Consider the following 27,196-nt stretch of genomic DNA (forward strand, 5'->3'; position numbering starts at 1 on the left):
ACTCTATTTTAATGGTTAGCTACCAAGAGTCATGTATATGAGATGGATAGCCTATACATTAATTAAGTAAATCTGTATTTTGTCATTTTTCTTTAATGCAGCTCCAGCATTTCCTGGCTAAATCTAGTTTTTGTGAAGGTTTGGTTTACTGTTTTCTTTTACATACTTTTCCCATTGAGGCTTTTTCAACCACAGGAATGTTGCAAGAAAGTTTGCTGCACAAAGCGAAGGACTGGATGGGGCCTTTAACCATTCTCTCTATAAAATCCAGTGAAACTTGCAAATGATTCTTTCTCCAGTACTACTGATGATGAGCTGTCATCTTCCACTGCAATTAAGAGCAGGATGTTCCTATTCACTCCCTGCTCTTAAGCACCTGCTGCTTGAATCACATCCTCAGTTTCCTTCCTGGCAGGGAAACAAATATAGGCAGACAGAGGATGGCATTGGCCTAAAAAAGAACTTCACTCATAATGGATTTACACCACTGTTATCTGAAATAAAATTCCGCAGTTTTCAGTGAAATTTAATTTCAAGCTATTTTAGATCTGCAGTTCGAGTTTTTGAGAGTTTCTTTTCCAAAAATCCTTATCTTATCCAAATGTATATATTTATAATAAAAGATGGATTAGGAATGTTTGTATTTTGCAAATTTAACTAAATTCATATTTGTTTGTTGTAGGGTACAATCCAGTAGTGGGATTCAATTTTTTTACTGTGGGTGTAGCTTGGTGGGCATGGCTTGGTGGGCATGGCAGGGGAAAGATACTGCAAAATCCCCATTCCCTCCCAATCAGCTGGGACTCAGGAGGCAGAGAATAGCGGGGGGTGGGGCCAAGGAGGGGGGATATTTACTGGTTCTCTAAACTACTCAAACTTTCCGCTACCGGTTCTCCACAACTGGTCAGAACCTCCTGAATACCGCCTCTGGTACAATCACAACTCAAAAGTTCTTATGGAAAATAATTTACTCTGAAATGGCAATAAAATCTTGGAAGTAAATAGAGTAAATACAAAGCATGAAGAGAGTTTTTCATGCATTCAGGTGCATCCAGGATCTTTTCCATTGAAGACTGTTTGGTTTATGGTTGTATATGCAGTCTCAAACAGAAATATAAACAGTTTTTGTCAATAAGATGCTGTTCTTTGGACTTATGGAAATATATGGAAACTAGGAGCCAACTATTTCCATTTAATTCCCCCTTTCCATCTCTGAATGCAGAGCTACTTCCGCAATACTATATCCCTATTGAAAATGGTTATTCAAATACTGTTTACAAGAAACATTATAGGTGCTTCTTTATTGTAAGCTTCTCTGAACTGGATTTTTGTAAGCAGCTTCTCATGCTGCTCATTTTAGAAATCATGGTAGTCCTTGGATTTACAACTATTTGTTTAATGACCATTCAAAGTTACAATGGCACTGGAAAAAGTGACTTTTGATCGTTTTTTCACACTTACGACCATTGCAGCAACCCCCATGGGTCATGTGATCAAAATTCAGGCACTCAGCAACTGGCATGTATTTATTGTGGTTATAGAGTCCTTGGTCATGTGATCACCATTTGTAACCTTCTCAGCTGGCTTCCGACCTCAACATCAGTATGGAAAGCCAAATTTGCTTAATGATCAAGTGATTTACTTAACAACTGCAATAGTTCACTTGACAACTGTGGCAAAACAGGTCATAAAATAGGAGTAACAACTGCCTTGTTTAGCAACAAAAATTTTGGGCTAAACTGTGGTCGTAAATCCCATATTAAATTATATATCCCAGAAAATTTATTTTTTTTAAATAGTCCAGCTCAAGCTATTTGCCTTAACCTTTAGTTAGCCATATCATTTATTTAACATTTGCCCTTCACTGATCAACTTGCTGTAAACATGAGAATATTTTTGAAATGTTCTGAGGTTTGTGGTGTTGTGAACTTGCCTGTGTATGGTTTGCTGTTGAACATAAATCAATGAAGTTCCACAGGAACAAGGTCTTTTCCACAAGACTTGCTGACTGCAAGAAAAGATTCATGTGTTTCTTTTCTAACCACAATGAATCCTCCAGATTTTTCAATGGGGCAAACAATACATGCCCATTTGTAATATGACACTATCCACATGGGGAAGCCAGAGAGGAGCCAATATTTTTATTTTCTGCTTATGTTTTTGGAAGATTTTTACTTATCATTCTTCCTCCATAGAAAAAAAACCCACCTCTTTATTATTCAGTTAAATAAAGTAGTATTCCCCTTCAATATTTGGGACCCTTCAGAATAATCTCTTTGTAGTCAATGACACCAAATATCTTTCTTCTTTTAGTTGAAGAGTGAAAGCCAAACCTTGAGTCGTAGATCTTCCGACTCAATAAGCAACTGAGTCGGAAGATCATTTAAAGCAGTTTATTTAGGGTACCCTGATAAAGAGGGGTCTGTTGATGAAAAAAAGGAAGAGAGAACCTCGAACCCCATGCTTCCCTCCTTTTTATAGTTAACAGAACAAAGAAAATGCAAGAAGAAAGTTGATTGGACAGAATAGAAAATGCATAGAAAGTTGATTGGACAGAATAGAAAATGCATAGAAAATCAGTTGCATGTAGTCAAACATATTACATATTTGCATCCCATAATATCACATATGTTCATTAAAAAGAGGTCTGACATCAGAAGGGGCATAATTGTAAGGAAAAAGGTTGTTTAGAGTTCACAAAAAAGATAAGCCAGACCTGAAATTGTACTAAAAAAACTTTTCTTATCTGGAACTAGTCTCCAGCTTGTTTATCAGTTTAGGAATGTTAAGAGCTAATAAATCTGAACATCATTTTAAAAAAGAAAATAAATAAAATTAAAATACAAAATAACTAAGCTAGTTAACAAATAACAAAACCCAAGTTATTTTGCCACTCAAGGATAAGCTTTGAATGATAGCTTTTAGGAATACTAGAAATTATTTTAAGGTAATACTGGGTAATCTCTCTTCCTCAACATAAAACATGAAGAAAAAACTGATTCAAAAACTATATTAAACAGATATAGTTAATAAAGTGCATTTGAAGAAAAAAATATTTCTTATTTGTAGGACAAGCATGACACCATTCTAACAACTAGATCACTCCTTTATAGAATTCTTTATTGGCCAAGTGTGATTGGATACACAAGGAATTTCTCTTTGGTACATAAGCTCTCAGTGTACATAAAAAATAAATTCATCAAGAATCATAAGATTAACACTTAATCATATTAGGAAACTAAATAAAGTAATCTAAATCATAAAGATACAAGCAACAAGGTTATAGTCGTAAGTAGGAGGATATAAGTAATAGGAAGGATGAGAAGAATAATAGTAATACAGTCTTAGTAAATAATTTGACAGTGTTGTGGGAATTAGTTGGAAAGGAAATTATTTGGAAAGGAAAGCTTAGAAACAGGATTTCAAAGTGCAAATATTTGGCTGACCTCTGGCATTAGGAAGTATAATTCTCTAGTATTCTCTAGCCAGCCTTATGCATTATGCAACCTTCTAAATCAGTGTTTCTCAACCTCGCCATTTTGTGTGGACTTCAACTCCTAGAATTCCATAGCCAGCATGATGACAGCAGAATTCTGGAAGTTGGAGTCAGCACATTTTTAAATGGTGAAGGTTAAGAAACACTCATCCAATTACATTGGAGAGCTCCATCATTGGCCTTCCTTTATGGAAGTCCAATATAGTTGAGCTTTCATTGAGATTCTGTAGCAGAGTAGATGTCCCCAAAGGAGTAGAGACACTGCTGCAATAGTGAACAGCAGCCAATGATCATTTTTGTCTGGTGAAACCTTTCCAAATAAAAGAGGGACTGAGAGATCATCCACCTGCACCCTGGACAGATGCTTTTCAGGAAAAGACTACATGAGGGAAGTCTTGTGGTTTACTCATAAATAGAACAGCTGAACCACACAAGAAACATCTCACAATGTATAATGTGCAGCCTTATATAAAACATTTAGTTCAACCAAACTCTCTATTTTCTTAATCATTTTTGGAAATAATCAGGTTACAGTTGAAAAAGTTTTGAAAATAGCAGGAAGGAAAAAATATTATTAGAATAGGCTGATTATAACCAATAACCAAAACATTGTTTATTTTTTTTCTTTAAAATTTCTTTCTGAATTACCGAAAGTAAAACAAAGAGGACAGAATACTTTTAAAAGACTTTAAAACAAAAACAAACAAATAACTCTGAAATGTATTACTGTGCAAATTCTAGTTTGATAGACAGTCAAACTAGAAAGAACACCATATTATGGTGCAAAACAACATCATTTTCCACAGCTGTAACAATAAACATTTGGTAAACTTATGTGTGTATCAGTGACTTTACTTTTTAAAAATGTCCTAGCTTTTTACCAGCCAATCAACCCATTGCTTTATTCAGTTCTGATGAATATAATTAGTGTAGTAGATTTTTTAAAAGAAAATCTTCTTTTCTGTTCTAGGTATTATGTGTCATTGTGCTTACAATTATCTTAGGATGTATATTTGGACTGAAACCTAGCTGTACAAGAGATGGTAAGTAGTAAAGATGCTAATAGAACAATAAATATATGAGTTTTAAAAATATTTCTACATCCCCAAATATTACATTCATAGCATTCCACACTGGTCCACTCAGTAACGGCTTATCAGCTGAACCAGATCCAGAATAAGGTACCTACTACGTCATGAAACACCTACATAAAAACAAGAATTTATATATAAGGATAATCCAGACATAAACACAGTAATTTAGGCTATTGAATTTTTCACTGGGCTTCCTCTGGTTTAAAACAAATGTGCCTAGTTGTCAAAACTTTTCTATTAGGAACTCAGTACAATACAAATTATGAATGCTGTTAGTAGTATTTTTATCTGCACATATGACTAAATATACTGGTCTTGGGTCAAGGAAGAGCTATTGCTAGGCAAGCATCATAGTTTTCCAATAAAATGCTTTTCCCTCTTGTTTTTTAATTTCGCCAAACTTATTTTAGTTTAAGCCTCCTCCTCCCACAGTTCAGAAGGAATGTGTAAATGAAGCTGTACTCAAATCAATCAAGACGAGTGTTCAATTAATCCTTTAGGGGAGAATAGGCAAGTTTAGATCTAATAGGTCTATATCAGGGGTGTCAAACTCAATTTCATTGAGGGCCGCATCAGGATTGTGTTTGAACTCGGGGGGGGGGGCAGGGGGGGCATGGTCAGCTCAATATCATTGTGTTAGTGGCGCCTGTGGTGGTCCAAGCACTCTGCCAACAAAAATGGGCTCCCGAGCTCCGTTTTTGATGGCAGGGGTCCCACAGGCTGGACCTTCGCTGTTTCCAGGGTGGCTCCACAGACCACATCTAAGCCCCCCACGTGCTGGATCCAGCCCCCGGGCCTTGAGTTTGACACCCCTAGTCTATATGGTATCCATTTGTTGATGATAAAATTTAGACAATGTGCATGCCTCCAATGCTGCTACGACATCTATATTCATAGACAGATTCAGTAGCATTTTTATTCTTTTAGACTGAGAATGCCTATTTTTTGGGTTACGGGAGTTAACAAAAAGGGAGTTACAAAAAGGGAAATCCATACTTTCATGCACTTGGATGCTAAACCACCCTGAAATAGATAAATAATAAATGTTCACTCTCTAACATTGAATAAATATTAAAACTTTCAGTGAAAACCTGCAAGGGTCGTTGCTATGAAAGAACGTTTGGAACCTGCCGCTGCGACAAGGAATGTGTTGAACTTGGAAACTGCTGTTTAGATTTTCAGGAAGCTTGTACAGAACCTGGTAAGCATTTTATTTTTTTAGGTTTTTTTGCTTTCATTTCATTCCAGGTGAGTATTTCAAGGAGTTGCGCTTCTGGATTTCTATCATTATTTCTATCTAAAATTTCAATTGTGTATCTTTCCATATGTTCCAGTTGAATAAATTCAGTCAGAACTGATGGAAAACCAAATTGAATTAATATATTTAATCATATTTTGCCTGGTTTTTATATTCCTAGTAGAGGTCAGGTAGGGATGCGGTAGCTCAGTGGCTAAGATGCTGAGCTTGTCGATCAGAAAGGTCGGCAGTTCGAATCCCTAGTGCTGCATAACAGAGTGAGCTCCCGTTACTTGTCCCAGCTTCTGCCTACCTAGCAGTTTGAAAGCATGTAAAATTCAAGTAGAAAAATAGGGAACACTTTGGTGGGAAGGTAACAGCGTTCCGTGCACCTTTGGCTTTTAGTCATGCCGGCCACATGACCACGGAGATGTCTTCTGACAGCAATGGCTTGTCGGCTTTGAAACGGAGATGAGCACCGCCCTGTAGAGTCAAGTAGTCAGAATGAAGATGAGAGTTATAAGGGGAGAAATGGACCTTTCTTACCAGTTTCTCTTCTGGTATTTCATATTTCATGGCTGGCCATACCCCCCCACTGCCATTATTTTCTGAAGAGAGGACCTCTACCCCATGGCAAGCCATTTGGTGCCAGTGCCAATAATATGCTCTCCAGATTCCAAATACATTGATCAGTCCAAAATGATTCGAAGGTCTGTTTTAGTTGTTTAGAGAACCTATGAATTCCAGGTCTCTACTCAATGTTTAAAATATTGGGAGAGTGCATGGATTGGGGAGTAGGAGATATACATTAGGTAGGAATATTGGGAATTTAAATTGGTTGAATAACTTAAATGATGGCATTAGGTCTTCTCCCAGACTGGTGGCTTTACCCATGAGATCCTTGCTCAATATTTCCTTGAGTTCAGAAAGTACAAAAAGAAAACTTTCCTTTTTTGTTTGTAGCCCTGTAATAATTTGTAGCCTTATAATAATTTGACATGCAATTCCAGTTTTTATCCAGCCCAGACATGTTTAATTTCATATAGTATCTCTCTGTTACAGTTCAGATATGGACCTGCACCAAATTTAGATGTGGTGAGAAGAACCGGCCAGAATATCATTGTTCCTGCTCGGATGATTGTGTGAAAAATAATAATTGTTGTGTCAATTACGACTCTGTTTGCCAAGGTAAAACTCCATGTTTGCTCCAATAGGAGCAGTGCACTGGACTGTTTATTCTACTTTTTCAAGGATTTTGAGTTAGTTTCTAGATCAAGAAGTATGATTTAAAAGACTGCTTTATACATTTTTTCTAAAGAAAACACAGGTGAGGGTCAGAATCTATTGAAATTATTGGGATAAGTTGGTTATAGTGTGACCAAAAACTGGCTGATTTCAATGGGAGCTGAGTTAACTGGGATCTTATTTTATGTGCCATAGCAAGCATTTGGTTTTTAAGCTAAAGGATAATGTTTCATTGCTGACTCCATATATAGTAAGCCTCTGCTCTGATAGTTCATACATAGTAAGCTTGTCCTCCGATGAAGTGTTTTTTTAATCAGGGCAACCTGTTCTACCCAAATATGGGACGGAACATACTGCTTCTGTTTGTCTTCTCACGGTTGCACAATTTGGGGTTGGCTAGTCTAGAGAAAACAAGGACTAGGGGGACATAATAGCAGTATTCCTGTATTTGAGGGGCTGCCACAAAAAGGGAGGGGTCAACTTATTTTTCAAAGCACTAAAGGGATAGGATAAGAAACAATAGATGAAAACTAATCAAGGAGAGAAGGAACCTGGAATGAAGGAGAAACTTCCTAACAGTGGGAACAATTAACCAGTGGAACAACTTGCCCTCAGAAATGGTGGGTGCTTCTCAAGGATGTGTGCATTCTCTGTGGGATATCAATTTGTCATTTGACATTCACCCTAAGTCCAGAAATTATCCTAAATCTTCAGTCCAAAGCTCATTTAATCAAAGGGATTGTTTAAATCATTTTCATGGTCTTGACCTTTCTTTTTAAGGACACAGCAAGCTTCAGTGTAGTCAGCCATGCTCCTGTTCTTCCCTAGCAGAGGAGGAGGAAGGAGAAGTATTTGAATCGGAGCATTAGATGTGGAATTTAGGAAATGGGAGCTGAGTCCTTTCACTTCTCATGTTTGCGGTCTTGTATCTCATCCTCCAGTTAGTTTTCTCATGTTCTGTCTCAGATCGGAACTGGGCTAAGGAAAAGATAGTGGCTTGGCAGCATTTTTCTATTAGAGGGTCAGTGGGTGAAGTAAATTCTAAAGACTGCACCTGTTGAGCATTTCTGCATTAACAAGCAATATAGACCATCAATTTGAGATGATCATTTTAAATGTTATAGCTTTTTCTTTAAAAAAAAATAGTACAAATGGTTACACCTAATCACCAGTGGTGAAATGCAATTTTTTTTACTACTGGTTCTGTGGGCATGGCTTGGTGGGCATGGCAGGGGAAGAATACTGCAAAATCTCCATTCCCATACCACTCCAGGGGAAGGATACTGCAAAATCCTCATTCCGTCCCCACTCCTGGGGGAAGGATATTGCAAAATCTGCAGTCCCACCCTACTCTGGGGCCAGCCAGAGGTGATATTTGCCGGTTCTCTGAACTTCTCAAAATTTCCGCTACTACTCAAAATTTCCGCTACTGGTTCTCCAGAACCTGCTGAATTTCACCCCTGCTAATGACCTTTTTTATTGTAGATGTCATCTGTAACTATAGTGATATCAAAGAGATCCAAGAATAACTTTAGAGCTACAATGCCCATTTGGCTTGTGATTAAAAAAAAAAGACTTGGAAATCTCATGATATATGTAAAATTAATAGGCGGTTAAGAAATAAAATAAATGTAATATTTTCCTAACTACCAAATTAATAACTTATCAAATAAGTTTTACTCTTTTAAAAAACAAAATAATGTAATAAACTACTTTTTTTTTAAAAAAACAAGGAAGGACAAGTTGGCTTGAAGAGAAATGCGAAGATATCAGTGAAAACCAGTGTCCAAAAGGGTAAGAAAATTCAAGGTGGATTTTGCAACTTTCTAAAAATCAGGGGAGAGGACGTGGTATCAAAATGTCTCTTTTAAGAACCTTGATGAAAAATAGTTCATCCCAAAACTATTTTTAAAAAATCATTTAAAAATATGAATGTTGATATTTATTTCTATTCACTGGTGGTCCTTACTTAATGACCACCAATTCAGCAATTGTTTGAACTTATGATGGTGCTGAACAAGTGGTACATATAACTAGTCCTCAAAAGTTCAGCATCGTGACACTCATGTGATTGCAATCCAGGCACTTGACAACCAGCTCACAATTGTGACATTGCAGCGTCCTGTGGTCACATGATTGGTCTTTGCTACTTCCATTGCCAGCTTCCCACAAGCAAAAACAATGGGAAAACCAGGGTGTTGCAAATGTGACCATATGATGATATCACACTTAACAATGTCATATGATCCACTTAATAATGGTAACTGGCAGTGCCAGAATTGCTGCCACTAAATGATGCAGTCACGTGATACCACACTTTGTGACCCTGTTGCTTAGTGATGGAAATTCCAGTCCCAGTTGCCGTTGTTACCCAAGGACTACCTGCCCTTGCCAGATTTATCTCTGTGTACATATGTATCTAGGGATATCACCTTGCCAACAAAAGTGTGTATAGTCAAGGCTATAGTTTTCCCGGTTGCAATGTATGGCTATGAAAGTTGGACCATAAGGAAGGCTGAGTGCCAAAGAATTGAGACCTTTGAACTATGGTGCTAGTGAAGACTCCTGAGAGTCCCTTGGACTGCAAGGCGATCAAACCAGTCTGTCCTAGAGGAGATCAACCCTGACTGCTCTTTAGAAGGCCAGATCCTGAAGATGAAACTCAAATACCTTGGCCACCTAATGAGAAGGAAGGACTCACTGGAGAAGAGTCTAATGCTGGGAATGATGGAAGGCAAAAGAAGAAGGGGACGACAGAGAATTAAGTGGCTGGATGGAGTCACTGAAATGGTGTGAGATTAAATCAACTCCTGGGGATGGTAGAGGACAGGAAGGCCTGGAGGAACGTTGTCCATAGGATTGCGATGGGTCAGACACGACTTGTCTAACAACAATAACAACAAATCTATATAAGCCCTATTTGCATGTGCACTAATTCACATTATATTTTTCATCCCCATAATTGCTACTGTTGTTTCTCCTTTCCTCACTGTCATGTTTGTGGGAAAGTTCTGGGTGAAAGATATTTGCCATACATAAAGAAACGTACTTCCTCCCTCTCAGGTAGAATGTTGTGTAGATTAGCAAAGCCTATATTACTGTAGCTTTTCCACTTAGTGTTATAAAAAATGAGGCTCTTATCTCCTGCAGCTCCCATTGTTATGGCAGCTGGGGTTCAGGTTTTAGTGGGCATCAGGCTGAAGACAGCTGATGTAGATGAATAGCGAGTTTTGATGTGGTTTTCCTTTCTTTCTTTCTTCTGCCACACACTTATGGTCACATGGAGGAAGAGGGCCTTTATAGCATGTAGAAAATAAATAAATAATGATCAGGTGCTTACCTTAACTGTCCTAATTTTTCAACTCAGATTTACAAAACCTCCAGTGTTACTATTTTCTTGGATGGATTCCGAGCAGAATATTTGCAAACTTGGGGAAAACTTCTTCCTGTTATTAGCAATTAAGTGAGTACTTACTGTATCTGAGCAATAGCAAGCAGAGTTAAATATAAGGGGGAGGAGGATTAAGTGGTATTCCCTTTCATAACTCTTCATATCCTTTGTAAACTCCAAATAAGACTCGGATGTTTCATGGGCAGCAGTGATTCAAGACCCAAGAATGAGCTTGCTGGAGTCCCGCTTGAATTCAGCAAAAAAAAATTAAACTATTACAACTGTGTAATGATTACATTCCAGATATGGAAATTTAGATACACTAAGAATGAAAGTGTATGAGCAAGGGGATGCTAGAGAAAGAGACACTTTAATATATTTGAAACCTATTTATTTTGGAAGACTGACAAAGAGAACAAGAAATATTTTCCATCTGTAATTTAGTGATATAGTAATTCAATCTAAGTTCTCTATTTGAAACTTCTAACAGTATCTAAAATATGTGAAGGCAATGAGAATGATGGGCATTTTGCATTTCATTTGGAACAATGTCATAATATTTATTTTTGCTGCTGCAAAAAACATATAGGAAATGCCATATTATTCTAAATCATTCTGAATATTGATCTGAAAAAGTGCACTACTTATAAACTTGGAATTGAATTTTTTTCCTTGACAGAAAAATGTGGGACATATACTCGCAGCCTAAGGCCAGTATATCCATCAAAAACATTTCCTAATCATTACACCATTGCTACGGTAAGAGTGTGTTGAAGTTCTTGCTTTCTCTTCAAAGGCATATCAGAGTTGTAAAATTCTATTTCATTACATTAGGAGAAATAACTAAGGAGTAACTTCCATAACTTTCTCCCATCGTAACCCCATGTTTCCAGCGTAGATACCATCATGTCCCAGTATTTGTTTGCCTGACATGTTCTTTGTGCTCTTTTCACTCTAAACCCAATCTTGTTTCTTTAAATTGTGATTAACCCTTAATATTTTAACTTTTCTTGGGCCTTGCAATTGCCCGCACATGAAATAAAAAAATGTCTAAAACTTTCCAACTACTGTGGAATTGTGCGGGAAGATTAACAAAGACATGCAGAGTTTCTTTTAGCAACCTTTGTTTAAAATCCATTATTGTAATACTAAGCTGGAGGGAATCAAACTTGATGGATCTCCAAGTGTTACTGTCTTCTACTGTGTACAGCCTGAGGTCTCCAACTGTTGCTATAGCAATCATTGTTGATGCATATCAATTCAAATCTTACTTCCAGGGTCTGTATCCAGAATCCCATGGTTTAGTGGATAACAAAATGTATGATCCAGAGAGAAATGCTACTTTCACACTCAAAAATGCTGAGAAGTCTAATCCACAGTGGTACCAAGGACAACCAGTAAGTATCAATTCTGAATATAATGTGTTATTAATGATCAAAAGATAATGCAGCTCACGTTCTACTATATTATACCTTTTGTAATGATTCACAGACCAATCTCATAACAGCTCACTTGATAAAATACCCGGGAAGCCCCAATTCCTTTTATGTGCAGTTGCTGTTATCGATCAGTCCGATATACCCTGTTTTCCCCAAAATAAGACCTCCCCGAATAATAAGCCCCATCAGGCTTTTGAGCGCATGCGCTAATAAAAGCCCTCCCCTGAAAAGAAGCTCTCCCCGAAAATATTGCAACACAGCAGCAGCCATGAGGTGACCACGCTTGCCGCCTCCTCAAAAATAATAAGACGTCCCTGAAAATAAGGCCAAATGCTTATTCCAGAGCTCAAAGAAAATAATACCCTATCTTATTTTGGGAAACACCGATAGTCTCTTTGAATGTAGCTATACTGTCTCTTTGAATGTTGATATATTGGTCTGCAAAATTAGAAAGACTTTGCACACTGATAACAGACCCAAATTGTTAAATATTCTCTCCTCTCCTCTCCTCGCCTCTCTCTCCTCTCCTTTTTTAATGCTTCTTATTGTCTCTTTTTAATCGTGTGTAATCTATATGCCTGTTGATGCTGATTTGTCTAAATGCCAACCTTCCAGGAATTCCATAACATTTTTGGATTTAGTTTAGTCTAGGATGCTCACAATTTCCCTGTTGAGATAATGGTTAAGTCTGTCATGTGTTACGAAATTAAGGAGTTTTCATTGTATTTTCTGACTGCTAATTGGTGTTCATGAGTGCACTCTGCTAGCCTTCTGCCTGTTTGTTCTACAAGACAAAGTTATTGTGTAGTTTTATTGCATGGAGAAGCAACATGAAATGCGTGGGACTAACTATGGGAAACATGAGAAATGAGGGAAAGAGAAAGTTAAAGATTAAACCAAGGCTATCTGCCTCTTCCACAGATAAATAGTAACATAATAATGATAAAGATAGCAAGGGAAGAAAAAAGGAAGTTGAAAGAAAAAAACGAGCTATTTAGTAATGTATACCTCAGGTGAGACTTGGCCTTGATGAAGTTTCACGTTTTCTGAAAGAAAGAAGTTGCAGAGCTGTTTCTCAAAGTTCTGCTTCTCCTGTTGCTCCCGCTATGGAAAGTTTGAGATATCGGGGGGGGGGGGGGGATTGATTTATTAGGGAATGCAGAGAAATCAGTCTGTTTCCCTCCTTGGGAAGCATTTGCTGGACTTTGATTTGTTATAACCATAGAAAGTAGCTTCCCATTTAGTCAAGTCTAGATTCAGCCCAATTCATTTCATATCACAATGTTTAATCATGTTAACATAAATGTGATAAGAGAAAATGGAGCCGCAAGGTTAATGAGCAGAAATTGGTGGAGTGAGTTTCATTCACTGATGGATTAGAATTGAAAAATGGGGACAGGACTAATAACAGACCCATCTATTATTCTTCCCTTCCATGGAAACTTTGAAAAGAAATGATCAGCTAAGACAATAGGCTAAGCTGTGATTATTGTGGAGACATTTCCAGTTCGGTGTACAGAATGGAAAACATTGAAGGGTTCATGAAGGAGAGACAATGCACTAGACATAAATGCGGTTGGAGATGTAGGGTTAAGATCAGGGGTGGGCTTCAAAATTTTTAGCATGGGGTTCTCTGCTCGATTGCTGGATGGGCATGGCCATGGTGAGTGTCAGTGGCCTAGTCAGCCTCCTGCACCACGGCAGGGGTGGTGGTTTCTCCCTCTCTGGGCAAAAACAGCCTCCCCAGGCTCCGTAGGCCCGCTGGCGGCTGGAAACAGGCCCAGAATTTTCCAAACTTCCAGTAGGTCCATTTTTCACCTCCCCAAGCCTCCGCATGTACACGAACTTGCATCCAAAACAGGCCGCATGAGGACTCCTGGGAGAGGCAGGGTGGATGGGCCCAGTCAGGAGTGGGATTTGGGGGTTCTCCAAACTGCACAGAATCTTAGCTTGCAAACCCCCAGCAGCCACCCCTGGTTAAAATGGTCTTTTTGTCTTTGAAAAATGGGAGACAATAAGGTGTTTGATATGGGGTACTTATGTGTATGAAAAACACTGGTCAGCACAATCATTTACTGGAGTTCCAATAAATTACATGGTTAAGATCAGAAATTCAGACCATGAAAAGGGCAAAAGCTGCAATTGATTTTATGGTGTATGCTGCATTGATTACATAGAATTCTACAAATTTTATCTACATAATTTTAAATACAATAGATACAATATTTACAATATGATGTTTCACAGAACCCTAAATTATATCCACTTGAGAGAATTTCAAGTGGTGGGTATTTTCTTTTCCTTCTTTCATTGATTTGCATAACACAAGGCTTTGACAGACAAAAAGTAGGTTTTCCTTTCTGTTGTGCTGATTGTTTTGATGAAAGGTTTTGAAACATGAAAGGTTTTTTATCTTGCTATCTCATTCGTTCTGTACTTGATCTCCCTGCTTTTTACTCCTCAATTGTGTTTGTCTAATGGGCCACACTTGCAGTTTGGTTCATCCTGTTGTGGCACTTTGATGTATTTTTATTCTCAGGATACTGAATACATACACAAATTACGATAATTTTATTTTACTTAAAAAAAATATTGTATTTATAGCCTGTCTTTATTATTTTTATAAATAATTCAAGGAAGAGAACAAACACAATATTTTCCCCACAACAACTCTTGTCCTGGGAGGGTGTTCGGCTCAAAGTCATCCAGCCAGTTTTCATGTCTGAGGTAGGACTAGAACTCACAGTCTCCTGGTTTCTAGGCTAGCACTATAACCTAGAGCAAACAGAAACTCCTTCCTACACTCCAAGATAATTGGCAAAGTCTTTTAGTTGTTGTTTTTACTAATACAAAAGCCTATTTTTTCTTTCATGTTGTTCCCACAGCCTTAAAGAAAAATGTACAATTGCTTTGTATTATATTATACGAGCTTTCTTCATGTGTTCCAATTCCTGATCATTAATGGAAATGTGATAAATTATTCCTCATTATTTCTGCAATGTGCTGGTATAGCTGCTGTTCTTGGTACTGTTATTACAAGATTGCTGTTATTATCCTCAAATCTTATTTATACAATACAATACAATACAATAGAATACAATAGCAGAGTTGGAAGGGACCTTGGAGGTCTTCTAGTCCAGCCCCCTGCCTAGGCAGGAAACCTTATACTGTTCCAGACAAATGGCTATCCAACAATGGTTGCCCTGTGTGCATGAAGCCTCTCAGTTGTTGTTTTTCTCAAAGCTTTTGCAGCTCTCAAGTAGAAAAGGAGAATAGTGACTTAGAGATGAAAACCAGGAAAGGAGAGAAACATTAGACAAGGCGATCAAAGTATTGAGGCAAAGAAGGGAGAAGAAGAAATGAGAGGTATTAAAGTAAGACAGCTGGGAAAATGGAAGGTAGTTAGGAAGAAAGAAGAGGAGACAAACTGATTGGATAAGAGTGGAGAAACGTGGCAAAGGTATTAAGCATTCTGCAAGCTAGTGTGGATTGACAGATATATTGGTGATGTCTGGCCAGATAGCCTGTGTAGGAGAAGGAGGCCATCTTAAATTTATAGTGGATGAATTTGCCATACTCCTTTGAAACAGAACAAAGGAAGGAGGAAAGGACAATGTTTTTTCCCCAAAACTTATTAAATCTATAAAAGTATATAAAATACAAAAAAGGAGAAAAAAGGAGTTGAGGAAAGTGGTAACAACAAACAAACAAACAAAAAAAATAGGGAGTGCAAGAAACAGCAACAATTACAAAAAGCTGTAGAAAAAAGTATCATCTCATTTTTCTTCCATACGAGTAAAAATGTATAAATTAATGACACTTTGAACTAGAATGCACCATATTAAACAATACCCTCAGTCATAATAAACATATCTAACCATCAAAACCCAAGTTAAAATACTCATTTGTTCAGTTTCAATCAAAAAGAAAATCTAAGAGTGATTACCAAGTAGAAACAAAGCTAGATAAAATCTTTCTTTAACCAAGTCAGTCAATTCCACCATGTCTGGCAACTTTATTAATTTCACCATCCATTTATTTTTGAAAAGGGAATCATGACTTTCAGGAGACAAGGCTGAAATGAAGCAGCTCTTGTAAATACAAGATCAAGAGTGCTCAATGCAATAAGGTATAGAATAGAAAAGGCTTGATCAGAGGAATGTGGAAATATTGAATTATTCTCCAAGATTATATAAATAAATAAAGCATATATATCTTGTTAAAAGAAATAAAATTGCAGATCTTGTGAAAGACTCAGCAGAGGGACTATCATAAACATAGACAGCTCTCATCTTCTTAGCCTTGGAAAATAAATTGCTATAAACATAAGCAATCAATGAAAGATTCAATGGAAGAGTGGTATAAGGTTAGGGGCAAATGTATTCCTTTTGACTGCAACCTAGAAGGGTTGGGTGAGTGGGTGGAAACTGGCAAGCAAAAATCCATGTAATTCTTTTAAAGCAGCAAATTATTTTCCAAATACTGTTCCAAAAGCAACAGAAAGAATTCACAATTACAAGGGTTTTTAAAAATCTTTTTCTACAGATTTGGCTGACTGCAATGTATCAGGGACTAAAATCTGCTTCGTTTTTCTGGCCTGGTTCAGATGTTGATGTCAATGGAAGTTTTCCAAACTTTTACAAATTATACAATAGGTGAGAATTTGTGAATGGTTTGGTTTAGTTGGTTGATAAGGTTAAAAACCTGCTTCAGAGAAAATCTATGGGTAAATTTTAAGCACATAATAAATTCTTCAGTTATGCTCTCAGTCATTAGCACATCATTTTCATGTTTATTATCTTATGGATTCTATTTATTTATTCTATTGGGAAGCCCCACACTCTGTGGGATTGCATGCATTGTTGATTTTGATATTATGCCAATTATAAGTTGCTTGATTTATTTTGTGATGCACTTGCTATTTTTTTACAAAGATTCTAAGATGCTAATTATTGCTGACCTTCTAAGATGTGTTAATTAGCTTAACAACATATATATTACACAACATGCTGAAAGGCTTTGTAAGAATTCTGAATTAGTAATTCTTTTCAAATGTCCTTCTTACTAGTACAAGTCTGAGTTTGTTTTGTAGGTGGTCGGGGAAAAAGAGAGGCAATTAGCTTTATGGTGTGTTGATCGATTTATTATTTTCAACCACATAGATAAATTTTCTCCATCATCTGTCGCTAACTTGGATTTTCAGGTTTTCTGATATTTCACCCACTGTATCCACGTTATTCCTTACATATTAAAAAAAGGAAAAGAAAAAAGACAACTTTTATTGATTCCAGATGTTCCAGTAAAGAAGGACATACTTTTTATGGTTCAAGAATTTATTTTAACCTCATTAATAGTTTCACCAGAATTAACATTGTATTTGCTTGTAAAGCTACAAGCATTCATACAGAATTGCTGTAATTATAGAATGTCTCTAGAATTATATCTGTGTGCTTGTCCTAAATATGCATTTCCAAGCACGTCTCTGAAAATGCTAAGCAGATATTTCTGCAGTTAAAAAGCCCCTTTTGTTTTATAAAATTTTGATCTTTAAAATATTCTGAATATTTTCATGATAATCCAATTAGTTTTCAAAGATATGCATGAAAATATTTTTTCTAATCAAAAATAGTAGGCAAAGAAAACCTTAATTAGCTAACCATGCTATGGCAAATATCTTCTTATTCTTTTCTGAATCTCTTAGCTAAAAGCTGCAGTGTACAATATTCAGCTGATCAGAGAGTTACTGCCATCTAGTGACTATCCACATTTTTGCAGTGGCAGATATGGTAGCTCCAAATGAACTGTCTCAGTTAATTTGGGAATTCATAAAACTTGCCTAATTTCAAAGTACCTAAGTAATAATTGTTACAACATTCCAATCCTGATCTATAATGACCTATTTTCTGGATTTTTAGAATATGCTCGATCTTTATGTTCAGATTTAATAAATCAATGACAGCTGCCCTAAGCCAAATGTCACATATAAGTGTCTATGTTTTGTTGACATTTTATCTTTAGATCAATACCATTTGAAGAAAGAGTAATCACATTTCTTAGATGGCTCCAATTACCAGAAGAAGAAAGGCAAGTAAATTGCCATCTCAAAGCAATGTATGAAATAACTGAAAGGCAAATAGTAACTGCTGTGTTGAATTGGCATCATTTGGCTTGTCTTGTGGATGTTGTGAAGTTTGCGTCAAAAATATATTAAAGGGCTCATAAAAGTTTATACTGAAATAGCATGAATGTGGAGTAATATAATACATCATTACTTCATGTTAATGGTTCAGTTCGGTGAAAAGAGTATCTATTATTCCCATTTATCTGTTAGCCTGGACAGAATATCATATAGCATGATGTCATAATTCAACTGTAATTGCAGTGGAAATTTTATCTATTGAATCTGAAATCTATTGAATTAAAGTCCTTTAAACTGAGGTTTCACTATAGGTAACATTTTCACAGTGCTTTCAACTGTTCAGAATGCTTCATGTGCATACTTTAAATCCTTGTAACACTCATACATGCTGTATTTTAATATACTGATATTATTTTTATTATTTGGTTAATCTTTGGTGAGATTCACAGCCTTTGGGGCTGGTAGGTAGCTCAACAGCTCGAGTCCTAACGAAGGACCTAGGAACTGTTAAGGTAACGTTGGAGGATATAAGCTGTTCCAAGTAAGGTGGTTTTTTGTAAAATCAAAAATGTTCAAGTCTGATAAATTTAGAATTTCCAAATAACGAGGTAGCCCTTTAAGTATTGCTTCAAGGGCTCCAATTACAATTGGGACAACACACAATTTCTTTTCCATAGTCACTCAACTTCAATTTGCAAGTCCCGATACTTTGAATTATTATTATTAGTTATTATTGCTGCTGCTACTACTACTATTCAAATTGTGGGCTGAGTTGAGGAGAGTATGATTTGCTTAAGGCCATTTAGTGAGAAGTTGCTTGACTCAGGACCCTTCCTGGTCATCATGCTTTATCCTCATATGTTAGCCTATATGTGTACTATAATATACATTTTTATATCACCACCCCAAGATTTGTTAATGCAGTTGTTCTAATGAAATCTATGAATTTTAAATAGTTTCACTCTTCTCTTAATTTATATGTAAAATATTAAATTTTAATGCTGTTTGATATAGACCACACTTTTACAACTCTGTATTTAGAAGAACCAGATTCCTCGGACACAGCTAGTGGGCCAATCAGCAGTGAAGTAAGTAACTGGACACTCTAATGGCATTTCTTTAACTAAAGTTCCATAGTAGATTAAGGATAAGATCATTTTTAAAAATCTAATTAAAGGGCAATTTCATTCCCTCTCATTTAAAATAAAACTCCCCTTTAATTATTCATATATTATAAAAATGATGCACAGCTCTATAATATGATGACATATAAAAAATTGAAAACCAACTATGAAAGATCTTGATGCAGAATGCATTTAATGGAGATCACAGAAAAGGTCATTAAACATTATTAGAGAAGATTTCAGATTTACAATCATATTAAACAATTAGACTCGGACATCCAAAGACATTAACACTGACAGGATTAAAAGTTAAGAAGTGTTTAAAAAAGTAAGTGACCCAAATAGATAACAGAGGATTATATATGCATGTACATTGGGTTAAAGGATTGGATGATAGCCTGGAACTTTACAAAGAGATCACCTTAATACTTCTTAGCTCAAACTTTATGCATTAAACATTCAAGTAAAAGTCAATTTTTAGAGGGGAAAGCCAATGTCTATCGCTAAATATGGAGGAAAAAATTATTGAACATTCAGCCGCATGCAGAATTCTTTACATATTTAGATCCTGAGTTAGAAAAGGATTATTGAAGATCATCACTGTGAGAACTCTCCCCCCCTTCTTCTCCTTAGACTAGGCACCTGCTGTTTAAAAATATGAAACTGTTTTCTTCTGCTTTGAACCTGCCTGGTTACTTATATCAGCCGGAATGCCCCTTTTGAAGATGTCCCTTGCTGCTGGAAATTTCGCTATCTAGCATGTGAAAATGGCTTTCTCTTGTGATCCGCAGGCTAGGGAGAATGGTTGGCTATCACTTTTCTAATAGTTAGGAAGGAAAATGATAAAACACCTCCCTTTCCCCAAACTTATAATTGCTAATTGAATTGTTTCTAATGACATTGATTTTAATTTTGCTTTCACTTTGCTTTCATTGTTTTATTCCTATATTTTATCATTTGTATTTTTAATCACCGTAAGCTGCCATGGGCATTGTATAGGTAGAAAAGTTGTTAATAAATGACAAATAATAATAACATATGTTCTTGTCACATTGGTTAGAAAAAGCAACTGTTTTGGGGAAGGGTACCCTAATTTTAGACATTCTTGCTCCTTCTTTATCTCTTGCTTTTGTGATACTCCTCTTAGTTAAGTGTTCTGGAAATTTGGAGTGTTTTCTACAATATCTGGGTAGTCTACAAGGCTTTGTTTGTTTAGTTTTATTACGGAAGACTCTTTGTATCTCTTAATTCAGGGTGACTGAACAGCAATCCTGCCTAGCTCAGCTATGCAGTCAAAGAATGTTCATTGCTGGACTTACTCATCTTAGGCAGGGGTCTATATTGCAATTAATTTTATATTAATATTTAGCCATCATAAAGGATATCTAACTGATCTGTGCTGCTGTTGGAAAGTATCAGCCAGCTATGTTGCTCCAATAAAGAGCTCTCCAAACTATATCAAGCAGAATTAAAGGTTGATAAGTGTTGCAGAGTGAGGGAAGCTAATGGAAAACCAATTCCTACTCTACATTGCTGACAGATGCTTTCTCATTGGCAGCAGAATATTTATGAGGAAACGACCATTTTTGCGGGGGGGGGGGGGATGTGGGCTTAACTTGTTTATTTTGTCTCTCTTCACTTTTAATTTGCAGGTAATTCTTGCACTAGAGAGAGTAGACAAAGTGGTTGGGTTGTTGATGGATGGGCTTAAGCAAATGAAGCTTCACAACTGCATTAATATTATTCTTATTTCTGACCATGGTAAGTCTTGTAAAACATATAGATTTTAGGATACATAAAACATTTTTGAAATGTCTTTTGAACTATTGTTTTTAAAGAAAAGATAAGTAGTCCTGGCAATATAAAAAAACTAAATAAATGTAGACTAGTTTAAGAGCAAATTTTCATGAATTCACTACTGGACTTCATTCTAACCCATCTGGATTATTGATTACAGAAATTATAATCATAGTTTAACTGAAGCCATATGGCCAAACCAACAATGCTTAGCGCAAGTGGAACCCCATGTATAAATGCTGGGTTATAAAAAGGTCATAACTCCCCACCCATGATCTTGGATGTTCATTATTTATAAAGACCGCTTGTTTAAGTGAGTTCTAAAACAGGTAACTTTTGTTCAGTCATTGGACTTGCATATAAAGAATTTGGAAACAATATAGAAAGTCGAAATAATGTATATTCATTTATATGAACAAATAAGTCTTAGACCTAATTTCTTGCTGATAATTAGAGCTACTTTTTCTCAGCCCACAATAAAATATGTCCATATTTACCATGAGCATAAAACTTTATATTTTTCTTGCAAGGAATGGAAGAAGCTAACTGCCAAAAAACAGTCTATCTGGATGCATATTTGGGCAATGTTAAAGACTTGTTTGTGGTACCTGGCCCTGCAGCTCGCTTAAGACCCCAAAATTCTCCAGATGAGTATTTCTCTTGTATGTACTACTAGACCAATTTGAATTATTTGCTTGTTTTATATTGTTGTTTTAGTGCGTGGATATTGGTCTTATATGAATCTGTGGGATTAAATTAAATGCTTGCATTTGCTGGTTGAACTTTTCCTGATAACCTGATTTGCAGAAGTGAGGCTAGCCAATTCTCTCCTGTTTGGAGACCTTCTAAAATAATTTAGCTACATATATTTTTTGGTGGGGGGACTGCATATGTTATCTTTCTTCCAGAATTTCCACTCTTTTATTTGTACCTGGAAAAAAAGTCATGATGTTAATATTCTTAAATAACAATGGGAAAAATTTAAATACTCCTTTCTATCAGTATTTGTAGGGCATGGCCTGTTATTCCCACACTGTGGCTCTTGGATGCAAACTCACAAGGGTGCCATGTTTTGGGTGATACTTAAGCCTATAGTGCTGTATTTTCTTTAAGTGTTTTTTTAATTTTTAAATGTATATAAATATTAGATAACATGAATAATATGGTTTCTGGGTGTTAATTTTGATACCAAATAATAATATTAAAATTGACAATTTTGATAACCTTGTATTAATCATACTCACCTCTTTCTAATAACATTATATATCATACAAAATAGTCATCTTTCAAATTGTTATACTTTCATCTGCCTGCTGATTTTAACATGTTGTATAACAATATTTAGTATTTCCCCCTTTCTAATTTCTACCTCTATTTTATACCTTAATAACACCAATCTTATGTTAGAAAGTATTCTATTTCTATCCTTCCTCTCTTATCCATTTTAATTATATTAATTACATTGATCATACTCATATCATTATAAATATTCAATTAAAGTTCTTAACATTATAATATTTGCTCCACCTTGTATTTAATCCCTCATCATTTAATTGTTTAATATCATATTATATTATATTACTCGATGCTAATAATCATGGTAAAGAAATTACTGAGACACTAAAGGTTTTACGATATAAACTTTTGGAAACTTTGACATAGACCACCTGATGCAAACTGTAATACTAAACATCTCTTAGGATCACAAATCAAATAAAAAATATTGTAATTATGATTTGCCAATATAATAGATATTGATAGCTGATCTTTGTCTTAGCAAAGCAAGAAGTTTAAAGGCAGGATTTGAATGTCAGGTACCAGATTCCCACATTTTTTTACTACCAGTAGGAAAACCTTCAAGTGATTGGGCATTTGCAGTGAAGTAGTCTTCCAGAGAACTAATTAATCAATTGATATCTGAAATCTTTTCAATACATATCTACAGTAATATTCTTTGAAATAATATCTTTAAAAAATGACAATTGCTGCTTGTTGCCTTTATATAGACCAGTGACGGCTAACCTTTTTGTCGTTGTGTGCCAAAAGCCAGCCTGCATGCATGCCCGCACCCATAATGCAATGTGCGCGCAACACCCCCCTGTGCCCCCTGCAAGTGCGTGCAACATCCCTGTGTTTCCCCTCCCTGCAGCCTCCTAGCCCAAAAATGGGTCATGGGTGGGCGCCACTCCCCTGTGTCCTGTTTTGGGCCTAATAGGCGTACCTGCAGCCTCCTGGGACCAAAAACAGGCCATGGGGGTGTGCGCCAAACACCCCCATGCTCCCCCTGCCCTCTGCCTATGCGCATGCGACCCAGTCGCCCCCCTCCCCACATGGGTGGTTGAATTGAGCTTGGACGACAGTTGATGTGCCTGCAGAAAGGGCTCTGCGTGCCACCTGTGGCACGCATGACATAGGTTCGTCATCATGGATATAGACACTTCAGGGAAAATTACGTATTTTTCTATAATTTAGAATATGCATCTATTCTTATTTGCTTTTACCTAATGCAAGTCTGGATCTGGGATCATTATGTGTAGGCAAACCAGTCTGGAAGAGGCCGTCAGTATTGAATACCTTAGCAAAGAATGTTTTGCCCTTTAATTCCACATTATAACATAGTTTACTTTATTATTATTTTAATAATTACATTGATCATTCAGAAATCTCTTAGAGCTTATGAATGTTGAATATTAATTCAACTATTAATTCAACATGGGGCAATTTTCAGAAAACTACTTTAGCATTATCTATACTGCTCTGTTACATCCTTGTGTTCTGCTGTATGGTAAAGAATTATTTCTAATAGATGCAGCAGAGAAGAATATTTTAATTAGCTGATAAACAAGATGAAATGTGATGTAGTATTTCAGCTACCACTACTTAGTTGGATGTTCTTTATTTTTCTTTTAACTTATAGGTTACTAATTATCTCATCTAACTCTTCTAGTTGATTATGAAGGCCTTGTCAGAAACCTTACAGTAAGTACTGACATCTTCTCCAAGTCATGACTCTTATTTTATTTTATTGATTAGATTTAATATAGTTGCCCAGCCCAGAGAACTACATTAGTTGCATTTTCCCCATCATTTATAGAATTAGTCAAGCCATTCAGATCTAATATATCTTCCCTCCTTCAGACATATCAAGATATGGGGGTTCCCTTGGTATATTATTATATTGCTGTAATTGTGTTTGTTTCTTCTGAGATAGAAAGAAAAAATTAAATTGACTCAGTATTTGGTACAAAAAGTAATTCTGGATATGACCATCATTTTAAGTGATAATGTGATTTGGTTTGTCTTAGTGTGATTTTTAAATCTAGAAATTGTGAATACGAAAATACCTGTGGATTCCAGAATAGCTATAGTACAGTAATAAAAATAGCATTTGTAGAAATACCTTAAAAATATTATAGGGCCAAAATTTTGCAAGATCCCCAAATCCTGGGGAAAAAAATTCAATGTCATGTGAGATTTTGAATTAGAATGTCCAATTTAATGAAATTTTGGGAAATGCCAGATGTGTTTCAGTTTTCTTGCATGACATTACAGAAAGTCTCAGAGAAAAATCAGTGAAAAGTTTTGAGGTTCCTGTCCCATTGCACAGGCTGTTACAATATTAGCAGTACCTGAAGAGCTCAGATCATAATAACTTGTGCTTCAAATCAAGTTAAAACAAGCTATGAACTTTGTCTTTTAGGCTTCATTTGACTTAAAATGTTTTCCTATAAGAGTACAGGCCCAGATGATGTAACCTTAAAAGAGAGACAGGGTAAAATATAAATGCATTTGTAAACAACTGCAAAAAAAAATTGAAGTACGCTTCTTTATAAAAAAAAAAATCTTAGTTATTTATTACACTTACTAATTTTCTTTCTTTCCTTTCTAATATTTGTATTGTTTTTATCTTGTTAAAAATCTCTTCAATAAAAATTATATTTAAAAAATGGTAAAGGCCCAGCATGTTTATTTAGGCAAGATGTGCATGCAGGTTTCAGATGCTTAATATGGAAGGAGAAATTGATTATTTATTATGGCTGTCATTTTGTATTTTAATAAATGTTTGCTTATATTTAATTGTACTTTAACAATGTCATTTATGTATTACCTGCTTCTTGTGAGCCGTCTATTGGAAAAAAGAAAGTATAATCTTAATAAACATAGGTAAATTTATCTCTAATCAGAAAAGAAGAATGTCATTGCTGATTTCTCTACCTGTTAAATCTCTTTGGAGTACTGTCCAAAGCAGATTTGTGAGGGTGGATTGCAACAAGGCAGAGAAAAAAGAGCAAGATATTTTGCATTGTGTTGGATATGACCATCTACTGTGGTTTCTACATTGCAGTGTTTGGTCCCAGAGCAGCATTTCAAGGCATACCTGAAGCAGATGCTTCCTAAGCGATTTCACTATGCCAATAATAAACGGATTGAATCTGTACATTTTTATATGGACCAGCAGTGGCAGCTTGCCCGGTAAGCTTTTGATTTTTGTTTTAATTCATATTTATTTTATTTAAGTGAGAGCAAATTATTTCTGTTGCTGCCTTATCTTATACTTCTAGCTTGCAGTTCATTCCATAAGAGCAACAGTGGCACATATCACCTTGCTGACGTTATGCCAGGGGCCCATATAGACTCAACTTTCCACCTTTATCAAGCATTACAGACTGGCTTCTACTCATTAAGAATTGCAACTTTTGAAACAGTTGTCCTCTTCTTGGGAATCTCATGGGAATCGGGTTCTCCTTCAGCTTGTTATCTGTGAACAATAGAGACCACAATGAAGAAGAACTAGTTATTTAACTTAACTGAAGTTATTTGAGTGATCATCTGTGAATTCAGACAATCTTCTGTCCTACCTTGTTTGACTTCAGGTGTCTTTACTTTATTTGCAGTGTCGGTTTTAGGAACTGAAGAGGTTTAACAAAAGTTCTACCTAGTAGCAAGGGGGGTATATATGTAGGGTGGGACAGAACATCTGCCAAACAATTATGTAAGCTCCAAAATCTTCCAACTAGGAACTACTGTATGTGTGGTTGGATAATTAACCACTCAGAGAAATACACAGGTCAATAACTGGTTCTTAAAAGAGTTTGGCATGAATGTCACCAAGGATAGAAAACTAGTAAACAGACCTAAGAAAGAGCATTCTATAATCAGGGGCAAAGAAGAGAAGGGCTTACGTTGTGTCAAGAAGACTCAATGTGGAAAAGAAAGGCAAGAAGATATTTTGTTTTAATTGATCATGTCAGGCTTATTTGTTACGGAGTAATCCCTGTGTTTTGCAGGATACCATCTGAGCTCAAATATTGCACTGGTGGATTTCATGGATCAGACAATGTATTTGCAAACATGCAGGTAAAGAACAATATTCCAAACTTTTTAATGAACCTAGGCTGCTTTTGGGTTCTTTAACTAGAGATTCTATTTTCAGATTTCAGATTTTTCTCTCAGGCCGAACTTACTTTTATTTCTTTCAATATCCTACAGGATTCTTACTTAGCAAGAGGGCCACATATTCTCTTTCCTCTTCTTTCCTCCAACCTTTCAAGGCACTTTCCTCCATCAAGAAAGGAAAACCAAGCCCCTTTCAATAGATCTTTACTTGGGAGCTGCCTTACAGTAACTTCATACTTTAGAAAACAGCAGTTTAAAACAATAATATTGATGTTGAGTTGAAATGAGTCTTATAATCCATCCAATCTAGAGATGGGTTGCCAATTTTTTTACTACCAGTTCAGGCGCACTCCTGTGTGCTCGCTTGTGCCTGACGCTTCTACACTGCCGCTATTACTAGTTCAGCCAATCTGGGCCGAACCGGCAGCAACCCACCTCTGATCCAATCCAACCCCCTGCTCTGTGGAGAAATTTACTAAACTATCCCCAACAGGTGGCCATTCTGCCAGTGTTTAAAACCTTCACTTTTACTATCAGAAAATTCTTTTTAATATTCAGTCTGCTTTCCTTTGCTGAGGTATAAAAAGGGAATTAAGTTCTTCAGGTCTTTGTATAAATAACAGACTATATTCGGCCCGATTTAGTGAAGGGGAAAAAAGGCCCAATACATCATGCAATGCTGCTATGAGGATGTGAGTTTGACACCCCTGGTCCAGTGGTTAAGGTACTGGGCTAGAAAGTGGGAGATTGTGAGTTCTAGTCCCACTTTAGCCTGAAAGCCAGCGGGGCAACTTTGGCTCAGTCACTTTCTCTCAGCCCAACCCACCTCACAATGTT

The 27,196-nt window shown here is 36.3% G+C and overlaps 1 protein-coding gene across 1 annotated transcript in view; it reads left to right on the forward strand.

Annotated features, from left to right (window-relative positions):
• ENPP1 (ectonucleotide pyrophosphatase/phosphodiesterase 1) overlaps positions 1-27,196 on the forward strand; it is a 46,769-nt gene that overhangs the window by 7,290 nt on the left and 12,283 nt on the right. The window contains 17 exon segments of the mRNA XM_032214974.1: positions 4,467-4,539; positions 5,675-5,791; positions 6,890-7,015; positions 8,806-8,866; positions 10,440-10,465; positions 10,468-10,539; positions 11,143-11,222; positions 11,741-11,860; positions 16,448-16,557; positions 17,921-17,986; positions 19,056-19,068; positions 19,070-19,129; positions 20,818-20,926; positions 21,493-21,624; positions 23,910-23,941; positions 25,308-25,435; positions 26,251-26,320. Of these exon segments, the coding sequence (XP_032070865.1) occupies positions 4,467-4,539; positions 5,675-5,791; positions 6,890-7,015; positions 8,806-8,866; positions 10,440-10,465; positions 10,468-10,539; positions 11,143-11,222; positions 11,741-11,860; positions 16,448-16,557; positions 17,921-17,986; positions 19,056-19,068; positions 19,070-19,129; positions 20,818-20,926; positions 21,493-21,624; positions 23,910-23,941; positions 25,308-25,435; positions 26,251-26,320 (1,395 nt within the window).

This window comes from Thamnophis elegans, chromosome 4 (genome assembly GCF_009769535.1).
Source record: "Thamnophis elegans isolate rThaEle1 chromosome 4, rThaEle1.pri, whole genome shotgun sequence".
In the NCBI taxonomy this organism is placed as follows: domain Eukaryota; kingdom Metazoa; phylum Chordata; class Lepidosauria; order Squamata; family Colubridae; genus Thamnophis; species Thamnophis elegans.